This window comes from Frieseomelitta varia, unplaced genomic scaffold, assembly GCF_011392965.1.
Source record: "Frieseomelitta varia isolate USP_RPSP 00005682 unplaced genomic scaffold, Fvar_1.2 scaffold_137, whole genome shotgun sequence".
NCBI lineage: Eukaryota > Metazoa > Arthropoda > Insecta > Hymenoptera > Apidae > Frieseomelitta > Frieseomelitta varia.
Window position 1 is genome coordinate 555519 of NW_025109050.1, and position 25884 is coordinate 581402.

General features: G+C 36.1%; 3 protein-coding genes across 3 annotated transcripts in view; 2 read left to right on the forward strand and 1 right to left on the reverse strand.

The window, feature by feature from the left end:
* The window catches only part of LOC122531604, a 326339-nt gene extending 319694 nt beyond the window's left edge, over positions 1-6645 (forward strand). Inside the window, exons 7-9 of the mRNA XM_043659652.1 lie at positions 1750-1939; positions 2284-2403; positions 3050-6645. Coding sequence (XP_043515587.1) covers positions 1750-1939; positions 2284-2403; positions 3050-3239 — 500 coding nt within the window. The 3' untranslated portion in view covers positions 3240-6645. The remainder of the gene's footprint in view (positions 1-1749; positions 1940-2283; positions 2404-3049) is intronic.
* A 303-nt stretch (positions 6646-6948) lies between these two features.
* Positions 6949-12572, reverse strand: LOC122531651 (glutamine-rich protein 2-like). Its single transcript, XM_043659736.1, has 14 exons — positions 12468-12572; positions 12244-12357; positions 12011-12154; positions 11402-11539; positions 11182-11343; positions 10346-10703; positions 9545-9960; positions 9270-9374; positions 8931-9196; positions 8336-8581; positions 7684-7918; positions 7538-7616; positions 7277-7332; positions 6949-7212 (listed from the first exon to the last, which is right to left on the reverse strand). Exons 1-14 carry the CDS (start codon positions 12570-12572, stop codon positions 7090-7092), a joined length of 2547 nt encoding a protein of 848 aa, XP_043515671.1. The 3' UTR covers positions 6949-7089.
* Positions 12573-22150: 9578 nt separating this feature from the next.
* LOC122531590 lies at positions 22151-24373 on the forward strand. Its single transcript, XM_043659634.1, has 3 exons — positions 22151-22189; positions 22827-23925; positions 24009-24373. Exons 1-3 carry the CDS (start codon positions 22151-22153, stop codon positions 24371-24373), a joined length of 1503 nt encoding a protein of 500 aa, XP_043515569.1.
* The last annotated feature ends 1511 nt before the right edge of the window (positions 24374-25884 follow it).

Below are 25884 nucleotides of genomic sequence, written 5' to 3' on the forward strand. Positions count from 1 at the left end.
TGTTTCTGCTGAGAGGCAAAGAGAGAAGGCTCGATTTATCCTTCCCGGGGAAGAGTACGAGCCGTTCCATTATTATACCTCGACAAAGCAGCGTCCAAAGTCATGGTCGATTGTTCCGCTACGGAGCAAGTATTTCTTACTGGGGATTATCGAGTCTTTGCTACGAGGTTATTGATGACACGATTGCGCCCTGTCGAGAAACTGATCGAGCCACCATTTCGGAAACTTGATTAACAATTATTTCTTTCGAAGGTTGCTCCACACTCGGCTCGTTCAATCAGTTTCGTAGAATTGAAGAAAATTAATCGTTTCTATTCCTTGTGCTGTTTCTCGTGTCTTTTTTTTTTTTTTTTTTTTTTTTTGTAAGCTATTACAGTTTTATAAAAAGATACAATATTGCAATATCTTGATATTTGAATTGGAATATCAAAAGTGGAATACTCTTGATATGATATTCGAGCTTCTCTCAAATTTTTAGTTACGTTTGTAAATATGTTAGGTGTTATATAATACATCCGCAATCTTAATATTACAATCTACGTGAAAAGAAATATTAGACACATATCAAAACTAATTATTATGAACTATCTCAATCATTATCGTCTACAGAAAATTTTTTAGTTATGTTCGTAAAAATATTGTATAATGATATACACATCCGTGAATCTACAATTACAATTACACGCAGAACGTTTGCATATTCTCATCAACTCAGTCTCAAACATTACTATCTAAAAATTAAATTCAGGGATGAAATCTAAAAATTAAATAACTTCTTGTCTTAAACTATCGAGTTACGCTCGAAATTATGGTTTGAAAAAAAAAAATGCACGATGCGAATTAGATTTTGCATTTAAATTCTCTAATTTGAAAAATAAATGTGATGTTGTCTAAAAAGTTTCGGAAGAAAATCGATAAGGCAGAAGGGTTAAACGTTAGAAACCCAATAAAAAACTATATATGTATATAGTTTTGATGATACTGGTTTTCTATATATATATATATATATATATATATATATATATATATATATATATATATATATAATATTATATTTATTATATATATACATATATAGTTTTGATGATACTGGGTTTTTATATGTGCGATATTTGAGATGTTTGACGTAATATATAATATAAAATATATATATAAATGTAATATAAAATATAAAATATGTAAATAAAATAATATAATATAAAACATATATATATATATATATATATATAGTTTATGTATCTGCTCGTTTACTCTTATAATTTTGCATTTAAATTCTCTAATTTGAAAATTAAATGTGACGTTGTCTAAAATGTTTCAAAGGAAATCGATAAGGCAGAAGGGTTAAACATTATCAAACACCTCTATATATATCCATATATAGTTTTGATGATACTGGGTTGTTATGTTGCGATATCTGAGGTGTTTGATGTATATAAATATATATATAATTTACGTGTATGTATATGTATCTGTTCGAAACCCTCTTCAAACAACTCCATTCTCGCAATCATCATACGCAAGCACACGCACACGGGCGTTATGCACGTCGACCGGGGAATTCGGTTGCTGTCACCGTGAATCTTGGAGTAGCGTAGGTTCGATTTGTCCCAATTACGGGACAGGGACGCCATAAAATCTGCGAACAGGGAGGTTCTCCTCGCGTCGAGACCACTGTCGTCGTATACGTATATAATCGATGTTTACCCCGGGGAATTTCACGGCGTCTAACTGTCGCGTGACTCATTTCAGGCGGCGGCCTGGCGCGTCCGAAGATGACACTGAATCTGGACGGTGGGAACGGGACGAACAGCGGTGGAAACGGCGGTCAGCTCGCGCCGAAAAAACCTGGCGGCCTGAGCCTTGGATTGCCATTGGAGATTAGCACCGCCCGTGGATCCGCCGATCTGGTTGACGTGGATCTTCCTCTCGAGAGGCAAGGGTACGTCCTTCGGAATTCTTGGCTCGTAAACGCATCCCGTCGCCATCCTGTCTGCGCGCTGTTTTCACAGAGTCGTGTTAGATGAAGAGTTTGACTGACGAATACGCGCAACGTTTCTTGCTGAAAGTTCGAAAGTATTTCGGATGGTGTGCGAGATATTTTATGGCAGATGCGGGAGAAATGAATCAGCGAACATTTACCGTAGTGGCAGCACAATAACTTATTTTGCACATTTAATTCGGACCTAAATTCGGACTGAAATTTAATAACGATAAATGAACCTTTCGCATTTTCACTGCGGTTTCTCATTGTACAAAATAAATCTCCCTTCTTTCTTTTCGCAGATGGTACCACGGATCCATTACGAGAATCGAGGCAGAAGCTGTCCTCCGACTCCTCAGAGAAGGAAGTTACTTGGTGAGGAACAGCGAATCGACCAAACAAGATTACTCTTTATCGTTAAAGTAAGTTATACTCGAGTTGATGTATTACAGTCTCCTGTCTTTTTTTTTCTTTTTCCTGGGAAACTCTCCAACAAATAGATTCTCTTCAAGAACGAAGAAATGAATTTCTCGCTTCGTTATCTCGTTACTTCCTTCATTATTTATAACAGAAATGATACGATGAATTGGAAAATAATAGATTAACAAAAAATCTTATTATATTATATGTTAATATATAATTAGATTAATTATTATTAATAATTATATTATAATAATATTACATATTAATAATTCGAATGACGTTCACTTGTTCACCAGGCGTTTACAAGTTAAAGGTCGCATATTTAACCCTCAAATAGTATCATAGAACTATAAATGACTATAGTAATTTACATTACAAAAGTTTAAAGCATTTGTATTTATTCTTTTGTAAAATATAACATAAGATCGAGCGTGATAACGTGAGACCTGAATTTTTATGGCTCTCAATGTCCAATGATATCAGTTAAGAGTTAAATGCTACATTTACTTAATTAAGATTTTTATTGAATGCAATTCGATAATTTCAGCAAACGTTCGGTGCAACACTCGTTCTATTTTCGTTCTAATTTAAAATTGAATGCACCACCTGATCAAACCCTGTTCAAATAAACATTTTCATTTGCAGAAGTGCACGTGGTTTCATGCACATGCGTATCCAGAAGAACGAGGAGCTGAACGCGTACATACTGGGCCAGTTCAGCAAGCCGTTCGACAGTATACCGGAAATGGTTCGTCACTTCAGCGTGAACCGTCTTCCGATACGTGGCGCCGAGCACATGTGTCTTCTGCATCCAGTTATAGCTCAGCTTTTGTAGCGCATCTATCGCAGCGCCGTTTAAGGCGCTCCCCGACACTTTTTGATAATTCTTTTACCTTCGAACAATACTCACAGAACCTGAACGAGTACTCTGAAAGTTATTTATAAGAGAGAGAGAGAGAGAGAAAGCGAGAGAGAGAGAGAACTGCTGTGCATGGGGAAACGATGTTCCGCAGGAAAATCTAGAGTGGCGAACGCGAAGATTTGGTACTTCCATTGAAAATTCTCAGTCTAGTCTCTGGCTAACTTTTTTCCCGAGCTTCCGTGGTCGAATCGAGAGGGGAAACGAAGGGACAGCGATCGATCGAGACAAAACGAAACTTTATTCACGAGAGGGTAAAACAAAACAAAACGAGAAAAAGGAAAGAGAGAAACAAAAACACAGTACAAAGCTTGCAATTGGTGAGAAGTTTCAGTAGAGTTTAGCGAGCGACCTTCGAGTTAATCCTGTTCGTTTACGTAATCCTTTAACGATCGCGCCGACGCTTGCTTCCACGCCCTAGCGGTAGCTTTCATTAGCCGCGAGAAAAAAAAAAGAATTAGTTGTCCCCACGAAAGATATTCATTGCGACGCTTCGACGATATTGTTCCGACCCTTGGCGACGAGCTTCCGTTGTTTCTCGAGTATTCGACGAATATTGGAAAAGGAGAAGCGTTTTTGTACCAAGAGAGGAACGTTGAAGGATCGGATCCGACGAACGTACGACGAATGTTTTACAGTATCTGTGCAGTGTATCGTCTTCCCGCAAAACAGCATCGCGCAAATCTACCTCCTCGTTAGAGGTGTGCATGTGTATGTGTGTGTAGAATTTATTTTCCAGCGAGACGGATCAATTCCTTTCGCTCGATTGATCGACGAAGCGGTTTTCGCGCGAGAGGTTGCGTAACGAAAACGAAGAAATCGACAAGGGAGGGATGTTACCAAAAAGAAAAAAAAAAAAAAAAAAGAAGGAAAACTCTGGATTTTCAGGAGGATTTCAATGTGTAAAGAGCGTGTGTAAACGTATGTACATGTATAAGATATCGGGACGAGAGGCAGAATTGTAATTGCCCGAGTTGGTGGATCGTCGTGGACTATGGGAAGTAATATCGGAGCAGCACCGTGTAAGAGCTTTACAAATAATGGTTGTTCCTTGTGGCTCGTGGCGTGTTCGCGAGAAGCCGCGAGCCTCGCGTAAGAAGAAACTATCGATGGGATCAGAGTCGTCGTACTACAAGCTGATAAAATCTAGAGAGACGTGAAGTAACACGTACTTACTTAGATTTAGGTAATCACGCGTGGTTGGCCAATGTCGGCCGACTGCGACGAAGGAGCTGGAAGCCAAAGAAAAGTGTCGAGCCGTGTTTCTCGTTCGTGCGAGGAAGAAGCAAGAGTCAACGAGAGGAAACGAACGAGGTGACGAAGCGGTCACCGAAGCCGCGATTCCAATTGCCAAAGTTTACTGCTTTACACTTTGTCGTGTAATCGTTTAGTCAGGGTTTTGGTTGTTCGTCGCCGTTGATAAGCGATTAGGCTCGGTAACGGTAAATTGATCGCCAGTTTACATTTTTTACGTTGCATGCACTGCGAATCGAAACCGACGAAAGAGAGGAATGGAAATGGAGAGGCGAACGTGTGATGATAATATTTTTTCGTCCGGGTTGACCGAGTAGAGAAGAAGAGTGAGAAGAGAGTGAGAAGAGTGAGAAGAGTGACAGAGGAAAGAGAGACGCAGAAGCGAGTGAAGATGATCGAGGTCAGCCAGTCCGAACTACCGATGGCTCGTCACTCGAGTCATCCGTCCGACAGTCCCTTATTTTTGGGAGATTTTTGCAAAGAGGAGGGAGGCAACCGATACATATTTTTTCATGTGATATGAATTTGTTACAGAGATAGCCTAGTTTTCACCTGTGATCTGTTACTTAGTTCCCTTTATCCGTGTCTGTTGGTCGCTGTGTGCAATATTCTCGTACGTACGATTATGATAACGATAATAATACTGATAATGATAAATGAATAGCGTGATAGTGAATTAAACGATTTAGCGGTAACGGTGTAGCTGTTAAGTCGCTATTGTAATTTGGGTAAATCAGCAACGACGCGCGATTCAGCGCGACACGAGAGACGTCCGTGGTGTTACAATAATTATCTCGAGGTAAGGATTCGATTCGCAACGGTTGTGAGCGAGCATTTCTGTTGTTGGTCCATCAACATCTGCGAGTCCGAAAAATGGCACGTAATAACCCGAAAGATCTTTCGACACTTGTCATCGATTAGACGTGATCTAGAATCCACATCACACGTAGGCGAGTGCCATAATAAAAAGTGTCGGCAGTGTTTTTCAATCAAGTGAAATGATTTTCCCATTTTACGTTATTTCGCTACGGATACGTTCCATTCCTATGATTTTGCTGGAAATCACGCTCGAACGTGATACTAGTTGTAGCGTTTATTTATTTTTTAATTGTTTCAGTCAAACGCCTCTTCTCATCAACGTTGTATTTTGCCACTCTCTACCGTAACTCCTTCGATTAGGTTCGAGTGTAATACGTACGCGTTGTATTTTAAGCTGCCAGTATTATTAACTGTAATCGATAATGCATATCCATGTTAATATTTAAGAAACATTATATTGTCGCTCCCCCCTCCCCCTCCCCCTTCCCCGCCCTTAACGAATGATTATGAGAAAAAGGAAAAGAACTATAATCTCTCTGTACGTACATATTTATTTGGCGTTCTATTTATTGCATTGTGTCGTTCTAAGCCGATGATCTTACTGTCATGGTTCCGTGTATACTGTTGATTTTAATCGTAAGATCATAGCGTGGTAATTCGTGGTAATCTTATTATTATTAGGTATTTAGCGAAACGTAGAGTAAAAAGTAAAAAAGAAAAAAAAAAAAAAGAAATGCCATTCACCAAAATGAACAAAAAAAAAAACCCCCAAAAAAAAGAACGTGATGTAAGAACAAGACAGTCGTAAATTATGTGGTAGATACTAACTTGTAGATACTTCCTGTACCTTGAAATTTATATGAAGTAGCATTTAGCTCCTACGTGTACATCATTATACGTATACGTGGATATTCTATTATTATTACCAGGAAACACTAGCGCGTAGTCCGTTTTGTAGGAGGTGCGATCGAACGTCAAATCGGAAGCAATCGAAAGGGGAACGGGAAACAAGAAAATAATCGACGTAAAGATTCGAGCGCTGTGTACACTCATTATGTTGTAAACGGTATTCGAACGGTGTGACGTGCAATAAGCGAGAGAAAGCGATTCTAGTGAGTGGTGTGATTCGGTATTTTTGTTTTAGCATGACAGACCACCGATGTTCCAAAATCGATTTCACTAGATAGTCTTGTGTACTCCGAAACTCCCTCTTAATAATAAAACATTTAATAAAATAGCGTTCTTCGTATCTCGTCTCTGTCCGTCTTTAATTATCCTTCAAGGATGAGGATTAGCGACGTGGAATGCAGGATAAGATACATACGCGAGATATGAAATGTGGAATGAAAATATTATTAATGAAAATCAGAGTAAAATATATTGGATGTGGAATATGAGACATATTCAGTCAAAATTTCATTGAATATTGAGACTTTTCGATGCAATGGCTGTTTAAATATTTCATTACACGGAATTTCCATATAATGAATTTTAGACGAATAATTATTTTAAAATAACTATAAAGTAAACATTTCCTCGATCCTGAGAGCTGATAAAGATAAAAATATATATCGGAGTTATCCTTTTCACATTAATGTATTATATTATTCGTTTCACTAAATGCAAGATTTTAGAGCAATGATTTCGACGTTGAAATATTTAGAACAATTTTTAGTGACAGTCTTTTCCACATTTAGTCTTGTTCTCCCATTTCTTCTTCTTCGATGAACTGCACAATACGATCGCCATATTCATCTGTATCCGTCGACATACCAAATTCCTCATCGTCTATTTCCGTCCTCGATGTTTGCGTAAACTGTAAGTATAACGCGTTTGAACATTATTTCAAGCTTTGCGTTCAAGCTATTTGATTCATTTACCTCTTCTATCACTTCCTTGGTTACATCTCGAAGCTGTCTTCTCGTTGGTCGTTTTTCTATTAAAATTACATCATTATATATAAAATCATATCATATTGTTTTCTTTAAAACATTCGGAGTAAAACAATTTCACTTTCAATTTCATGAAAAATTATAAAAATTGTCTAATAATGTAAATCCTTCGCGTTGATATCTAACAGTGCTAAAAAATATTATTTTCGATTGAGCAAAGAGGAAATTTTTATTCATGTTCAACGTTACTTGAGTTAGTGAAAAATTGCTTGTCAGTCTTTCGCGATACAGTAGATTGGGATATAGCAGAAGCCATCGACTGTTTATCCTGAAATGCAATTACCTGTGTTAGTTACGAAATTGGGAACTACACGGGGAGAAACCTGGATAATTACCAATGATCGAAGCTCGTCTCCACGTTCATTGCAGTATGCAGCCCCGCAGACGTCTATTTTATTCGGTATTCGCCGACTTTTGTATATCTTACCGTCCGTTCCCTTTATCACCCCTTCCGTTAACTGAACTATTTCCGGTCCCCACTGAGTGAGGAAATGGCCCATTCGCGTTACTCTTTGCTGAGGAGTCGTGATCGTGTGACTTCCGCCGCAGTATCGATTGCACAGGTGATCTCTAACGTTCAAATGAAGTTCGTTCGTTTTTTAAATTCCACGATTTAGTATAAGAAAATATTCGTAACACAGTATTCGATTATTTGATTTATCGACGTTTCATCCTTCGTGTTATTTTTTATTAAAAATGAATTCCTTGCAAGAACCAGTATCGATCTAACCGAAACCAATTTGTCGTTATTAATTTCAACTAACTTATTGATGCTTTTGATTAAAAATATCCCAATTGAGTTAAACTCAATTGAGGGAAACTTAATCTGAAGTTTAAAGGTATAATCTTTTGTTAATTTGCTTAGAAAACCAGAGTTAATGTATTACTACGAATCTTCGAAAGAAAAGAAGAGAGATTTAAACCTCAAAATTAGAAAAAAGAATTGAAGCCTTAATAAGTCTAAAGTAAGACTCTTCCCATATGTACCTAGGAGTCTTTACAAGTGTGTCTCTCGCGCTCTTTTGCTTCTTTGCCTCCTCCTGCATGGCTGCCTCGAATTGAATCATATTTCTGCTATGAGGTAATCTTCTGTGTTGCTTTCTAACCTGATCCAATTCGTAGGTCAGGTATGGCTTCATGCTCGTAGTGCATGGTAGTGTTTCCGCTTTGAATTTATGGGTAGGGTCCATTCTCATGACCACATCCTTGTCGCAGGATATGCACTGAACATCTCTAGTGACACGAAAATTTTTAATTGAAAAAATTCAATCAACGTGTTTAATATGACGAGTTTTACAATTCCATTATCAGTAGTTATCAGTCGAATCTTTTAAGTTTTTTCTTTTTACTTAATTGTTTCAAAATGGTCGTCATTTAATTTCATCATCATCGTTATTCACTGTGGAAATTATTAATTTAAGGAGAGATAGTTTGAAAAATAACAGTGTTGATATTCACCACGCACAGAACGCGCTGATTTATTTAATTCTTTCACAATAAAATAATGAAAAATTCGAAATCAATATCTTAGAAACGTAATTATTTCTTCATCAATAATTCATAAGTTAATGTAAAACTTTACCTAAGCAACTTTTTAGTTCCAGCGGCTTCGATTTCTTGTCTCGCCTCGGCCACCTTCTTCAATTTATCTTGAAGAGATTTCAGCCGATGATGCACAAAGTCCTTCAGCGGTGAAATCTCAATTTTATCTACTTTCCCCTCCATCTCCTTTTGCACTTCGTTCAGAGCTTGCTGCCAGATCTCTTCCTGCTGTCCTAATTTATAGATCGCGTCCTCGAGGCCATGAGCAAGATCGTCGCAAGCTGCGTCGAATTGATCGTAAGAGACCTGAGAAGTTAATAAAATCGCTCGTTATTTACTTTCGTTGCATTTAATTGGCAACTTGGAAAAATTTCCAAACCTTTCGATGTATCGCTTGAGCATCGGCTTTGTCAGCAAGAGCCTCTTCGAGATCTTCTCTATCGGCTTTGATAGTTTTCAGAAGTTCCACTTGTTCGAATAGTGCCTGAATAGTGAAATCAACTGAAGTATATAAATAGGTAATCGAGAAAAATGGAAGAAATTGATGAAACGATTGAAATAAAGAGTGAATTTAGGAAATAGGACTGACAAACGATGAGTTGTAAAAATATATTGCAATACACTAACTAACAAATACAGTATAAATGTACAAACATTAAGATGCATCTCACGAGATTCACGATCATCAATCAGACGATCCACAGTTTGACTCAATTTCTTCATTTCAGCTTGAATATCGTTAATCCTGCTGATTAAATCGTCGATATCGGCACCAGCCATTGGTGCACCGTCCACTTTTTCGAACAAGTAAATCACATCCTTCTCTAATTTTGCAAGTCGTTCTCTGATGCTCTGTAATTCCTCGGAATCTACTGTCTTCTCCAATGTTTTCGGCGATTCTACGAGTGTGTTCGGTGATTCTACGAGTGTGTTCGGTGATTCTACGAGTGTGTTCGGTGATTCTACGAGTGTCTTTTTAGGCAATTCTGTTTTCTCTGTTTCTTTCTCAGGCGATGCTGTTTTCTTTGTTTCAATCGCTCCTTCCGCTGTTTCTATTTCTTTACGATACTCTGTCTCTATATCTTTTCGTGCTTCCTCGATCGGTTGTTCCTTTGTTTTTACCATTTTGTTCAATTCTACAAAGTTTCAAAAGGAATGTTGAGTTTTATATTTATACGAAATGTCTTACATCATTATGCAAATCGAGTTGCAATTAAAGTAGTCTAAAAAACGAAGTTTCAACAACTGTAGAGCAATTTTGAACACTTTGAACGATTTCAAATTAATAAAATTCCAAATTTTATTCACTTGAAATTTGAGATAAGTTATGAAAGCAATTCGTGAAAATAAACGATCGGAAAATATTTGAAACACTTCCAAAAGTAATAATTACTGATAAGACTCGTCGATTCCCTATGATTACAACACTTCATTACAATATTCGTGATTTATTACCAGTTTCTGTCTTAGCAACCTTTTCATTCAAATCTGTCAATTGATCCTTCATTTGGCTAACTTCCGTTTGTAAGGTGGCCACGTCCTTGTGCATTTCTTTTATGTCTATCCCTCCTAGAAGCTCGCTTAATGAAATTCGTTTCATCGGCTGCTCTCCATCGTGTTCACGCTGAGCTTCATCTTTTTCACCGGCCTCGGCATCAGCATCTTCTTCAGAGATTAATTGCAAATTCTTCACGACGCGATCCAAATTGTTTAAAGCGTTTTCTAAACTCTCTAACCTTTCTTCGGTCCTTGACGTGTCCGCCGTTGCGAGCGTTACGTCACCCTTTATTACATCTTGCATCGTTTTTATCAACTGGAAGAGAATTATCTTTTAAGTTTCACCTTTATAATATTACAGAGATGAAAATAAATGAGATAGCTTTGTCTCGGGATATCGTGCTACGTACAACAATTTAAACAAGATCATATGTTTGTAAAATATTCTTTAGATTGAACGTCTTTAACTAGAACTGTCGAAACTAGAGTATAAAAATTATATCAGAAAAATGAGAGAGAAAACGTAAGAAATGAAAACAAATTTATAATACGATAACACAAGTTCCTATTTTTAAAAAAATTCAAATTCATTCAAATTTCTAAAAATATATCACTATAAAGAAAACCTCTGTACAGAATCATTAATTAAATATTCTTTTTTCATAAAACTTATTAACCATCACTGGATTATTTGTGTCAGTCACAATTTTATAGCTGCGCAATAGACACACCGGGGAAATCGATAAGTTTTCCCATTGTCAGATTAAGTAACGATTGAAGCAATCAAGTTATACCTTGTCAATACCTTGTTCACTAGCGTCCAATCTTTTCGTAATGTTAATAATTTGCCAAACGTCGGTCAGAGGATCGGTGATTTTACCTTTCAGTCGTTCAAGAAGCTCTGGAGTTGTTGCTAAGTCTTCCAGCGCTTGAAATCGTTGTTGGAGCTCTTTCACCTATATAAATATTTTAATTACAACTTGACTCTGCAGGATAAATAATTATTTTCATTACATTTTGTTCGAGATGTTTGAAACTCAAAGCCGTAGGCGTTGCACCGTCAACAATTGGTTCTACAAAAATCACAGTTTCGCCTTTTCCTTCCGTCTGAGGACCAATTTGCTTCCTGATGCCTTTTGTCTTTTTTAAATCCTCTTATAAATTCGATTACACATAATTTATTATTATCAGAAAAATGCATAGTGCAAACTCGTACAGAATGCACATAATGTAAAAAAATATATAAAATATTCCAGATTGCAATTTTCTGGGATTATTTGTATAAAAATTCACCGTCTGGTTATTATTATTAATTCCAATCTGAATCATTATTGTCTCCCCAAATATTTTACTCCGTATAATTCAATTTTAAATATATTTAAAATACTGAATTTCATAATTTCATAATTTTCTTTCCTTTCTATTGATATAACAGATGATACGTACCATGTTCTTTATCAAACTTTTCGCGTTCTGTAACCGGCAGACTGGAAGATCTTATAGCCTCAGAGTCTAAAATGAGACGTATTAAGAATATTAAAATAATGGAAGTGTGTGGAAATATTTGATTAATCAAGTATAGAACTGGCAATATTATTAGTATGTCATCTATAGTTATCAAACTATCTTTTTACCATCAACGAGTACGTCCACTTTCGCACTTATAGCGTCGGTAAGAACTCGATCTTTCACTTTACCGGAATCATCGATAATATTGTATTCTTGAAGATAAAGCGAAGGACCTTCTCTCAGGGAATTTACCATTGTCTGAAAATTTTGTTGCAATCCGTTAAGCCTCACCAATTTCTTCTAACGTTATCGTATTCCGCTAAACTAAAGAAACATCACTGTTTCACCTTGATTCGATTAGCATCGTCGCCACGGTACTCAACTGTCGTCGATCCCAAATTTATCCGATGCAGTAAAATATGAAGGAAGTTGTGGAGGATGTTCAAGTTCACCGCTCCAACCTAGACGCGAACGTAAAACGACGCACCTGTCGTTAAGGTATTCCTTGTTTTTCGTTTCATAAATTATTCTCCCGTGTTTTCACGAACGATCAATGATAAATTCTTCATACTTCCGGTGTTCCCAAGGCGAGGTCCAACATCTGAGGTAAAGAAACCTGCAGACTGGCTACTTCTTCAGCAGCAGGAGATGGAGCATTCGCGGTCTTTGCCGACATTCTCCTTCACTCCGATAATTTTTCAAAATGTTCGTTAAAAAAAAAAAAAACATAATAAGAAGCCCTTTCGAGTTTACTGTAACCTTTCTTGCTTCTGTCTTTCAAACGTCACGCGGACATGTCATTTCGGGGGATTGTTGATCCTTTTTTGTTCGATTGCAGCATCACGATTAAGGGTTTGTTTAAAGAGAAGTATTTAACATTGAAAATGAATATATTTATATCATAAGATTGAGTAGAATCATATGTAAGTGAGCATAATATAAGGAAGAATTTTATATATCACAGAGGTATATCTATGTATATATAAGTAAATTTAACATGTAATACATTTTCTTGTCACTTTCATGGAATTCTAGAATCATTTTCTTATCATTTTCGTATCATACCTGATTGATCTGCTCACGAAACAAATTTTTCAATGATGGAAAAACTTTTCAGCGAGATATTTGAATTTTTACAATCTTTGAAGAAAAGAGTTACTTTACCTGCTGTATGATGTAAAATGAAGTGTCTTTGAAAGAAAGGAACTTAGGATTGTTAAAGTAGATATTTCATACTTTAAAATAAAATCAAGTTAATTGTTAAATCTTTTTCGCACGAAAAATTATATCAGTTTAAAGTATTGACAATTTTTCATCTAATGTACGAATATTTTCGTTCTTTTTTAAGAGTTACTCATGAATTTTGTGCTTGTTCTTGATTTAGACTAGAATTTTTTTAGTTCCTATTCCAAATTAACATTTTGAAATACGCGCGGTTTGAATTACAGCGCTCCAACGGTGGAATACGCAACATACTTCCTACGATTCTCAAACGTAATCAATATTTCTCACGATCGATTTTTAACCAGGAAGCATAGTAGAAAGGAGCACACTTCATCTGTAAAAAAGAAAGGATTATCCAAAAGAATCATCCAGAAAGAATTATCATCCAAAAGTGCTTAGGTAAAAATATAAATCAGTAATCAGTTAAATTTGTGTTTGTATCGTGATTTTTTAAGAAGTATTTTTGACTTCAATTGAAGGTAAGATTTAATCAAACTATTACATATAATTTTCAACAATTAAAGAAACAATGGTATATAAACATTTAAACAGAACATAAAATGGTAAAAGTTATTTATAATTCTATATCAAAATTTAATTTCAGTTCTAACCAATACAAATGTTGTGACCTTGTAATATGACTAACTTATTATTATATATATGTAGATACAATGTGCTTTTAATCTTATTGTAACATTACTCATTTGTTGATTCTTTAACCTCATATTGCGTAATTCTTAACAATTGCAATACAATATCAATTCCGATACTCAACAATAATTTATTAAGGATATACATATTTAATAATTCTACTGTGTAATGTAATAAAGTTTCTCATGTCTCAGTATAAAATATTGATAATTTTTCATCAAGTGTGTGAATATTTCCGTTCTTTAAGAATTTCTCATGAATTTGATTTAGATCAGTTCTTTTATATTCCAAGTTATCACTTTGTGCGAAACGTGCGATTGCAGCGCCACAACGGTGAAATACAGAACACACTGCCTACGATTCTGGAACCTAATCGATATTTCTCACAATCGATTTTTAAACGGGAAACATGGCAGAAAGGAGCACGCTTCATCTGTAAAAACGAAAGTATTATCCAAAAGAATCATACAGAAAGAATTATCATTCAAAAATTCTCAGGTAAAAACATAAATTAGTAACTGCTAAATTTGTATTTGTAATTTTTAAGAACGTGCATTTTTGACTTCAATTCAAGGTTAAAATTTAACCAAACTATTACACATAATTTTCAACAATTAAAGAAATAATCGCATATAAACATTTAAACAGAACATACCATGCTAAAAGTTATTTATAATTTTATGCCAAAGTTTGATTTTAATTCTAAGCAGTAAAAATATTGTAATTGACTAATTAATTGTTGTATATATACACGTATTTTATTATATGCTTTTACACACATACTTCTATTATAACATTTTCTACTTATTTGTTGATTCTTTAACTTCATACTGCGTAATTTTTAATAATTCTAATATTATATTCAACAATAATTTATTAAGAATGTACGTACATAAAACAACAATTTTACTGCATGATATAAAATTTTCCATTTCTAAAATAAATAAGGCGTAGAAGGCCTTGAGGCTCGAAATTTGTAGTTCAGAACAACATAAACACACGCTTATGTCGAGATATCGCGGGAAACAATGTTTATATTCGTTTTGATTATCGTGTCTCGTTCGTTCAAGATCACCCTAACCCCCACTGTTTTCTCAATTGCAGGACGAGACGTGTTGCGGAAAGTCATTCGGCTATGGAATTTCGTGACAACAACACGTATTACCTTGCGTTCGGTTCCTAATCTTTTCTAACCTATCGGTAGCGTCTCTTCGATAGCGTCGCTTCTTCGACACACTTTTACTTCAATTTATACTTCATTAATAGTATCATTTAATTAATACGCGTGTGTTTAACGATTAATTGAGTATTATGGTAATAAAATCGTATAAAACTTTGAAACTTTTTCGCGTCGATTTTTCTTTAATCGTCGATTTCACTCGTATGGTTACCGGTAGAGCTCAACTCGTACATTTCTTTAATAGAATTTAAGGTGATTATCGTTTCATTTTTACACGTTTTCCTTCATTCCACGTGTTTGTTCTAATTTTTGGTTTCTTTTTGTGCAGGTTATTCCTTGATTCCAGAGATAGGCCATGATTATTAATGGACAATCTGATATTCTTCGACGGAAATTTGGTAACATTTCATTTACTTTAGGTGTACACAAACGATTGATGCGTGATTAACGATTCACGGCAAAATTTCACACGCGTTTTTCGTAATATTATTATTTCTTAAATACATTTGGCTGTGAAATTTGTGAAACATTTTCGAATATTTATAACATTTGACGTGATATATTATTAATGTGCATACTTTCTACTCTAATAACGAACATTCAGAATACAATACTTGTCTTTCATTTACAGTATTCAGTATTGACAAACACTTCATAGTTTACAATTAATATCTTTAATACATATTCAAGTTTCTTTACAATCATGTTCTAGAAAAATAGCAGTATTTTCTAACTGAACGTATCCTTCGTTCTCTTCCGATTAATCAGCTTTAGTTTCAGAAAATTTTAGTGACTGCGCGCAATGCGGTCGGTAGAGTCAGAGTTTGTTGCGAAATATTTTCATATCTTTCTGAGCAAAATGGCTTTCATTAAATTAAGTAACCAATTCATTCAAATTATAATTCGCGTAGTTAGAGTCAGTGAGTCCGCCGTTTGTTACTTAAACGAACGCGTTGATAGTCTTTTATTTTTATTTTTTTGTATTTTTCCTTGTTCAATGCTCGTTTTCGGTATTAGAGTCAGTGCTCAAGAGGATAAGGCCTCTCCAAAAGATCCAGATCGTAAATAGCTTTATATATCTCAATTTATTCAATTTCTCAAATTTAACAACAAAGTATAATGTTTGATGCTAATTTGTTACAGACGCTTCACAGCATCAATTTTGTTGCATTTTTTGGGGAAAATCTAACGGTGGCTCTAAAACCAAGAAACGTAAGAATCTTTCATTATCTCCAACTTAAAATTTTTCTTTGTTTTTAAATTGTTTAATGTCTATTGTTTAATGTTTTGTTATAGATCTTCTACCGTCTCCACTTCCCTTAATCCTTCAAGAATTTTCTGTTGCTTCGAAAGCTAAAAATGTAAGTACTTTAGCATGGTGTATTTAAATATTGTTCTCTATGGTTCTCCCTGTAATGAAATCGAATGTAAAATTATAATTATAAAATAAAAATATTTCAAATTATTAATTCTAATTTTTATCACTATTAAAATTTAAATTTTCATAAATAACACTGTCTTTAGAAACAAAATGTTTTATGTTTTTTAAGAAATTTTTCACGGCGTTCACCATGCGCGATTCTCAGTGTTATCTACTTGATGAGGGTCTTCACGATAATTTTCCTTGCTCCAGTGCAACATCGGTGATAATGTTCTTTACATCTATCCCGTGAGTCGCATGCATTTATGTTCCTCCGGTCACTCAATCATGTCGTAGGACGAAAGGTCCGAATCGGCATGGGTGACTGGTTGTATACGTAGAATTTTTACGAGCATAGTGACCACGGGTATTTTTTATACCCGTGAGTAGTAACATTTTTTCCAGGTTTTTTATGTATTAGATCAGGATAGGGCTTCTTGTACATCGCGATTTTAAGAATAAGTTTGAACATATACATTTATAATAATTACGTGTAAAATCAAAGTATATTCAATAATGTTTGCAAAAATAAAATAGCCATGTGAATATTCGTATGAATCATAAATATTTATAAATAATTTGTATTAAAATGATTTCGCTCGAGCATTTCGTAGAGAGGTCGGATATTCTCCGACTTCGTTACTATGAAAGATGTTGATTATTGATAGATTAATAATTAATAATTTTCAACTTTATTTTCTTTTTTATATTAGTATTGAGTGATGTAATTAATTGAGTTTTATAATTATACAACTTCAATACAATTTGAAATATATAACAGATTAGAATTCTTTCCATAGAAAAATGTACGAAATTTTATGTGCAAGAAGATACTTCGCGACAGGCAGATTTTTGAATCAAAGCAAGAAGTTTGAACTCTGCTTTCGCATTTCCGAAAATGTGCTTTGACAAAGAAATCGCCTGAGGTTATTTCTATTAATATTCAATTTACAGTCAATTTGATTTCGATTGTTTGAGTCAATTATTAAATTTCATAAATTCAATTATTGTTCATTCTCTTCGTTCTCTTGCAATTTCAACAACTTCTGAAAGAATAGAGTTGTTAGAGTTTGAAATAAAATAATGCAATAGTCCGTTAGATACAAATTACATAAACTAATCATTTTTTTTAGTTCAGGATTTTCAGGTTTAATCCCTTCCATGTTCATTGTCAGGATCTCACTCACGTGCCCAGGTGCTACTTGGGTGGGTGAGAGACATTGAACATGATGACCATAGTTTGTAATTTTATAAAAGACTTCTCAGCGACTGACAGTGTGTTAACGTATCGTGCACGACGTATTTTCCTCATATGTGTGTGTGGTTAGGATGTGGAGTTGCGTCGTTTCTACTGTTCCATTCATTATAATTTGAAATATTTAAAATATTTATGCACTAATTTAAGGAATTATCAATATATTGTCATATCACGTAATAAATACTACGCTGTAAACTATAATTATGTTATTATTATAACTATATTATCAATTATAATTATGATTCCAAGTTAACTTGTACATGTAATTTCTATAGTATTTATGCATCTTTCCTTAGTTATTGATATTTCATATGTAGCTGTAAATAAAAACGTGTTTTAATCACGTTTTACGCAATGGTCGCTAGCCATTGTCAGTCGATTTCAGGAAAATGGTACGTAAATTAGAGTGTGAAAGTTGTATGTTAAGCTCGGGTGTCGGAGGCGTCCCGGGATGTCCTCTCTAGTTTAGGTCTGCGCCCGAGTGGTATGTGTGAGAACCGTGGAGTGAGTGTGTTGGTGTGCCTGTCTTTTGCCATTTTTTAAATATAGGGCGATTGATTAGGATAGGTAGCTTACTTTCTGGTGTGCCTGTGTTTAATTATAAGTAGGTAGGGCCGGGCAGGTTGGCACAGTCTCTGGTCGCGTGTTCCCTTATCGCGTGTCCAACCTGTTTCAGGAAATCTAATTTGAAAAATCGACAGTGAAATTGGTACAAATGGAGCATGCCACTTGTTTCTTGTTTTATTCTTCGATTTTTCGAATTTAGTACCGCGATCGCGGTCGTGGACAGGTCGCGAGTAGGTCCCGAAACGAACGTTTATGTAGGCATTGCTCGAGCACACACGTGCGAACGGACAACGATCACTATGATCGATGGTCGTCAATGTGTATTGAGGTCAGCTTCCGCGGTTTATCTTTTCATTTCACCTTTATAAGTTATTTTTTGGTTTGCGATTAGAAAGACTCGAGCTAGATGTAAGAGCGGGCATTGCGCTCGAAAAAAGAAGAGGCTAGAAGCCGAAGAGGCCCGGCAAACTGCCACGAAGAGGGTCACAACAAATGGCTCCTCATCCTCTCGATCATTTAAATGATTCCAGAGCGTGGGAAGTCATTCTCGTTATTACTTTGTCACTATGCTCTTTTAGTATTTGTAGTTGTATTTTTTTTTTCTTCTTCTTCATTGTTATTCATCATCGTTTTGGACAAAACGCGACTTTTCTTGTTAGTGTTGCGAGAAATTGATTACGGTTTAAATTAGAGTTGCAAAGAAATTATGATCGTGTTTGCTTTAGAGTTGCGAATTACAATATCACGATTGTCTTCTGCAATTTTTAAAGTTGTCCTAAAGTTTTACGTAGTAAAATTCTAAATTAAATTAGAGAGTTATTGCTTTGAAATAATTTTAGTATATTTGAAGTAGCTTTTTGTATTCTTGATAATAATTTTTATTGAATTTAGTTTTACAGTTTTAGTTTTTAGTTTTTAGTATTGCGATAACGATTGATCGCGTTTCTTGAAGTAACGTTGCATTTACAAAATGCCCAAATTCTTCCACTGGATTCGTGGAAGGCTGTTCCTGCTCTTGGATCCTCTGATGCAACTACAAGAGCTGCATAGGTGGTCACTCATCAATAACCTTCAGCATGGTTACACTGGACGTATCATAATTAGTGTTGCGTATTTCTGAAAACGAGTGCATAGATTAATAGCGTTGTATATTTATTTTCGGGCGCTTTAAATATGACGAAGCACTCTTCGCGTTTGATTTTAAAAATTTCCTATTTCACAATTAGTGTTTGTGAATTAGTGTTGCGAAACAAGATACGGTTGACTCGGGTTCGTAACGTATAGATAATTGTACAGTAATCCTTCTGGTTATTGAGTAGGAAATGCCTATTTTTTAGTAGCTCTTTTGGCTACTATCACGATTTCTTTTTCAGTAATCCTTCTGACTACTGTTTTAGATTTTCTTTGTCAGCAGTTCTTCTGGTTAGGTTTTCTTTTTCAGCATCCTTTACTACTGCGTTCGTTACTGAAAATACTGCTAGAAAAATATACATCTTTCTATCAGTTACTAACTTTGTTACGAGTTTCAGAATGCAGAATTTTATTATAAATTTAAAATTATTTAATAATCTCATGTGCCATGTATATACCATACGTAATACTGTAAAACGTGGATAGAATACTTTTATATAACTCTGATATATAGCAGAATGATTTCGGTTAGTTACCAGCTTTATGTTTCGGTGTTGAAAATTTGATAACACTGTAATGGATTTTGAAAAATCATGTCTCACCACTGAATCAACTTTGATCTTTTTATTTGATTTAGTTCTCCAATTCACCCTTTTTTTTTTTTTTAGCAAAAATCATGGTTTTTGCTATGTCGGTATTTCAGAGCATGGGATACAAAGTTTCATAAGATACAAAGTCTGTTTATATATTTCTTTTGTGATTCGATCAATGATACAAGGTATGTGCTCAGACGAGTTACTGGCTGTTGAGAAGGTGAATTTCGAGAACTTAGATTTATAATGACAGGCCTCGATTTCTACGAGTTCGAAAATTTTCGAATCACAAGAGAGAAAAGTCCACAATTTGAAGTTGTCCACATTAAAAGTGCAAATAAGCAAATGTGAACATATCTATCTGTATTAAACAGAAAATATACGACTTCGATTATTTCTACCCCTATTTAAGTTCTATGAACGAACTAAAGATAGCGCCACGTATATTATCGACAAGTATCGCCCTCTCATAGCTAAACTTTCCAACCTCTGTTATTTTAAATTCGAATTAAATTAAAGATAATTAAATTAAGAAAAAGTTAAATTAATTACTCGAAAATATTCGAAAATTCGTAACCATTCTAAAATTCCTCCTACGTAATTAAATTTCCAGTCTTGACCTGTACAAAAATATAAAAATTAAATAGGTCTTTCGCTCTGATTTCTACTTTTTTTCTGAAAACAAAGAACCTCTTTTACTGTCACATAGTAAAAATATTCAAAATAATTCACAAGTTTTGCAAATTATACATATATACGGTCGTGAGTTCTTTGGTCCAAAGACCAAACAATAAAAGCTGAGAACTTTTTCAGCTATTTTGTCGTCATACATGCATGTATATATATATATATTTGTCCTCGCGGTTAAAAACATTCTGAGGACCGTGTTATGCGATTCATCATCTAAATGTGGAACGCCCGGTGTGTCGGAGAGCCGAAACAAAGAAACGTTTGTCATCGTGAAAAATGCAACAACCATTCACTTTTAATATTAACGCGTCTGTTCGCAGTAACCTGTGTCGTGTGTGTTACGTTACCGGCGTGTCGTATTAATGAAACAATAATTCATCGTGTTCCATTCTTTGCATAGTAAAACCGTTTATCTGACCGTGCGTGACAGGTGGGTTCCCTATCGCGGAATAGAAACAAATTCACGATCAAAACGCAGATTAGTTCGCGACGTACATATTTTATACCTGACGCAGCCGTATGACATTGTCGATCGTTTGCAATGTCTATCGGATATGGTCAACGCACGGGTTATCGATCGCCGATATTTATTTCGCCGATACGGAAAACGATTAATTTCGTTTTATCGGTGCCACGCCGTTCTATGGGGAACTTTCTGAAACTTTAGTCATTAATCGAAGTTTGTAAACGTGGCTGTAACAGGCGTTATAATCCCTATTACGAGGTCTTTTTCGAGCCGCTAAGTTTAGATTTATCGCGTAAAGTAACACTGGGTATAAATTAATGGGGGAATGAACGAAACAAAAACATTCGATGGTAAATCTGCGCTACTATTAAGGAGTAAAAGGTTCACAGTGATAAATTAATTTACTAGATATTCACGGTGATAAATTAATTTACCAGATATTCTTCTTCTTTTTACATTCGTAGCTCGATGAGTATATTATTATTGTTCGGTGAACATTGTGTAGATTGCGAATTTTTATGCTATTTTTAAAATTTTAAAGTGCGAAATTACATAGAGTGCACGTCATGTGAAAGAATGTGCAATATATTCGAAGTGTGGTTCATTTAATAAATAGAACAATTCTCATTTTTACCGAGGTTTTATTTGCATAAATCTCTGCAGCCTATGCATTACGTATAAATCAAGGTTTTTTTATTTCCACATTCAGTCGTTCAAAAATTAAAGAACAATACCGACAAGTACAAATGTTCTATAATCTTTTAAACGTATTCCACGCACCGTATTCTAAAGTTACACACGATAAATCCGAGCTGACCAGCGTGTTTGAATAACATTGTTGGATTCGCGGATCGAATGTTTAACTGTAGGTAATCTCAGTTTTCTTAGACGGTGTCCAGGTAACCATAATATAATCTCTGACATATGTTCGACCAGGAGTTGGTCATGAGTTTTGTATGATTCAGTCGTCCGCCAGTTGCTGGACACGTTACAACGACTGCATCATGAATTCTCTTTAATTCTTTACCTTCCGCTCTGTTTCCACTGTCACAGCGTGATTAGAGGGAGGGAAACATGAATCCGACAAAGTGGAACCTTGTCTCGATGGTAATGGTGAGTGAGAAAATCAATAATTCGATTGATATCTCTCTTTTGTGAAATACTCTCTCTGGCGAACGACGTTGCGAATATTTTTAACACAAGGATATTGAGTTTTACAGTTCTAATAACGTCGATACATTTCTGTTAATGATACTGTGTTAATTTCTTTTTTCCAACAATTCTGTCTTCATTCTGACACTTTTATTGTTATTTTTCTAATACTTTGTCGGTCTACTTTTTGTACTGACAATGAGTCTTGGAATATTGGAAAATGTACAAGCCACAAAGTTTCCCAACGTTGTAAGATTCTTTATCATTGAGAAATATTTAATTCTATCAAACTTTTCATCTTCAAAGAAATATTCAGTACTTTCCTCGCGTACTACATTTTAACAGAAATAATCTTCTAGAATCAACTCTTCCAAATACCCTCTTTAAAAAAAAAAAAAAAAAAATGCACAGTTCTCTCTTTTAAATATAACTCTCGAAAAGTTTAATCCTCGAATATTGACAATACGTTCCTACTAAATGCTTGTTCCTTCTCTTCGAAAAGTAACTCTCCCAAATACAGCACTCTTATAATATTCAATATCAGTGATAACCAATTTTACCACCTAATCATCTATCGCGAAATAAATTCTTTCCACAGCTTTCACTAATTTGCACGGCCATGCAGACGCGATCGATTCAAAATTCAAAACATTTCGTCTCGACGTCGAATCCGTCGTTCAGTATACAGTCCTATTGGGAGCACATCCTGAGAGACTCCGTGTTTAAAACGATCTCTCCATCGCGTAATCACCAGTTGTACAAACGTCTGTTGGAGGCACCGTTTTACGACGGCCCCTTTCCCATCGTTTCGAACAGCACGGACAACTCGGTCGTTTTGTCGCGCGGCCACGTTTATCACCTGCCGAACGGCCATTGGCTGTTCTGCCAGCAAGGGTGCACCGAGTGCGGGGCGTGCGTCGACCACACGCACCCCACGGTCAAGTGGGTGCTGCGGAGAATCAAGAGGATCTCCTCGCACGGCGCCACAAGACACGATCTTCAGCTGACGATCGTGCCGCAGATAGACGGCAGCTACCACATGAGGAGCCTGTGGTCGCAGTCGTACGTCTACGTGACCTCGGAAGGCGAGCGGGATACCTACTTGAATGACAGGCATAGTTACCGTAACGATGCCACCGCTTACGTCGAAGACGATCCTCCCGGCCAGGGGAAGTCGGGGAACTTTTGGTCGTACATCGACAGAAACTCGTTGCCCGAGAGACGAGTTCTTGGAAACTCGAGCGTGGACGATGCTGTTGGAAGCGAGGTTAAAGAGAATCTGGAGAGCACGACTGTACTGATACCCAAGAGAGAGGATGTTGGGAGGAATGGCGAGGAGGAGGGCGAATTGAAGAATGTCAAAAGGCAACGTCCAGAGGTGAGGTTAATCAACGAGAAGCAAAATTTGAATGGATCTTCGAAGGATGTTAGATCGAAGGAAAGTGGGAGTAGGACGAGGCAGTTGGTACCAAAGTTGATCCTTGGAACTGATCAGACGGGACAGAAGCATTTGGTGCACGTGGTGCCTGCCGACGGATCGACGAACACGAGTTTGATGAACTCTGTGGTGTCGAACGTTTTGAACTCGGCCGGCCAGAACAGAACCGCTTATCAGAGGATATTACGAAGGATATTCGACTCTTTGAGTAACAATAAGAGATCCATTGAGAATTTCCTGGAACCTCTTGCGTCACGAGGTAATTTGGAAATTATTCTTGAAACTGTGTCCTGCAGAAGCGGATGAAACTTCTATGGAATTATGATGTATTTTTGTTTCCAGAAAAGTTGAGCCAACGAGACGAGGAGCATCAGCAACAGGAAACGAGAAGTGGTTTTTCTGGATTGAGGTCAGCGGGTCTTCTTTATCCACTTCATGCCATAAAAAGCAAAAATGAATCTTCGTTCGAGAGAAGGTGGCCTTATACTTTAAACTGGCGCAGAGAACGTGGGGTGTCTAATAATAACGCGTTTGCTAATAGATTTCTGAATAATGCAGTTAACAACGGTAGTTACATCTTAAACCCTAAGAATATCGCAGAGAATAAGAACGCATCAAATAGGTCTGATTCTCATATATTAACTGGAAGTGGTTATGATAATAATACATCTCGCAGTAACTTCAAGATTAATAATGTCAGTCAATAATAGGTAGAAATATAAATTTTCATCCTGTAGGTATGGAACTAAAAGTGTTTGTTATATAAATTTACAGCTGAGAAAGATATAATGAGAAAAGATATAACACTGAATTACAAGAATTGTAAGATATTTATTCGTATACTCGAGATGTGAATTACAGTAATAACTTGATTAACGCTCAAGATATGCCCTTAAATATTAAATGAAGTCATCTTGGCACATAGGGATAAATAGAAATATGCGACTAAGAATAAAAAAAATTTCATTTTAATTTTAATTACGAAACTTATATATTACTCATACATGCGTACGTGTAAAGAAAAAAAGAGGAAGAAACATGTATGAATATATACGCAAATCGCTAGCTTTCGACGCGTTACGGGTAACATTATATTGATTTAAAGCTTTTTTTGACTCTAGAAGAGACCACGTTATATCGAATCAGTGTCGATTGAAATGACGTTAAACGAGATCTTACTGTATTTCAATCACAGCCCTTGATATTCCCATAGTAACAGCCTTTAAATCGCGTCTTATCACAGTTCTTTCTCCAACCTCGGTGTCGCGGTCTCATGATAAAACAAACTAAATAGGACAGGGGGAACGTCGTCTAAACAGCGTAAGCCCGCGGGTAGCACCAGCGGCGGCTCCGCTAAGAGGATCGACGATCCTTAATCAGGGCTGGCGCAACCGTTTAAAACGATTATAACCCTTCCTTGTCCCACGGTCGTATCGCCAGGCATCGCATCAGTCTCGCGTATTAGCCAGCCAGGCGAAAGAGGAGAGAGCCTGAGAGGAGCGGCCTCTCTGTCCCGTGTGTGACCTCCGCAAACGTGCTCGGTCCCTCTCGTAATTGCGTGCCGATAGCACCGTGTCCTCTGTATCCCACGTATGTACGCATATATACATACACGTACGTACATACGTGTATGCACGCGTGTACTCTACACCTCCCTAGGTGTTACCCTTCATTGCACGCGTACACTGGGGACGGAATCAAGTCCAATATGTACTTACCCACGAATCCGAGCCAAGTTAGACGTCCAGGTCTCGTTTCAGGCGTTTTTAATTACTGTTCGAAGGTGAGAACGTTTCGACGAAGTACACGTAATTCGTTTGAACGCATTAGCCGATTTCGAACTTTGGAACGAGCACAGGTTTCGTATACGTGCTCGTAAGTACTTCCATGTTTGGGAGATTCGCGTAAGATGCTTTTACAAGCAGTGTCTCTCGAATCTTGGAAGTCAGGATTCTGTAGAGTGATTCTCATTGATTCGATGATTACGTTCATTTCGTATGAATGTGTTCATTTGTGTAATTAAACAATGCTTTTTGTCATGTACTTTGTCAATTCGTATATCCTAGGATTGTTCAAATTATTTTCTCGCCTTCCACACGTTTCTTTCGCCGAACCTGAGTTACGCGATGTTTTCACACTGTTTCATCATTACATTGGGGTGTAATTCAAAAAGCAAACTTCAATATTATTAATATCGGGCAACTAAAATAATCCGACC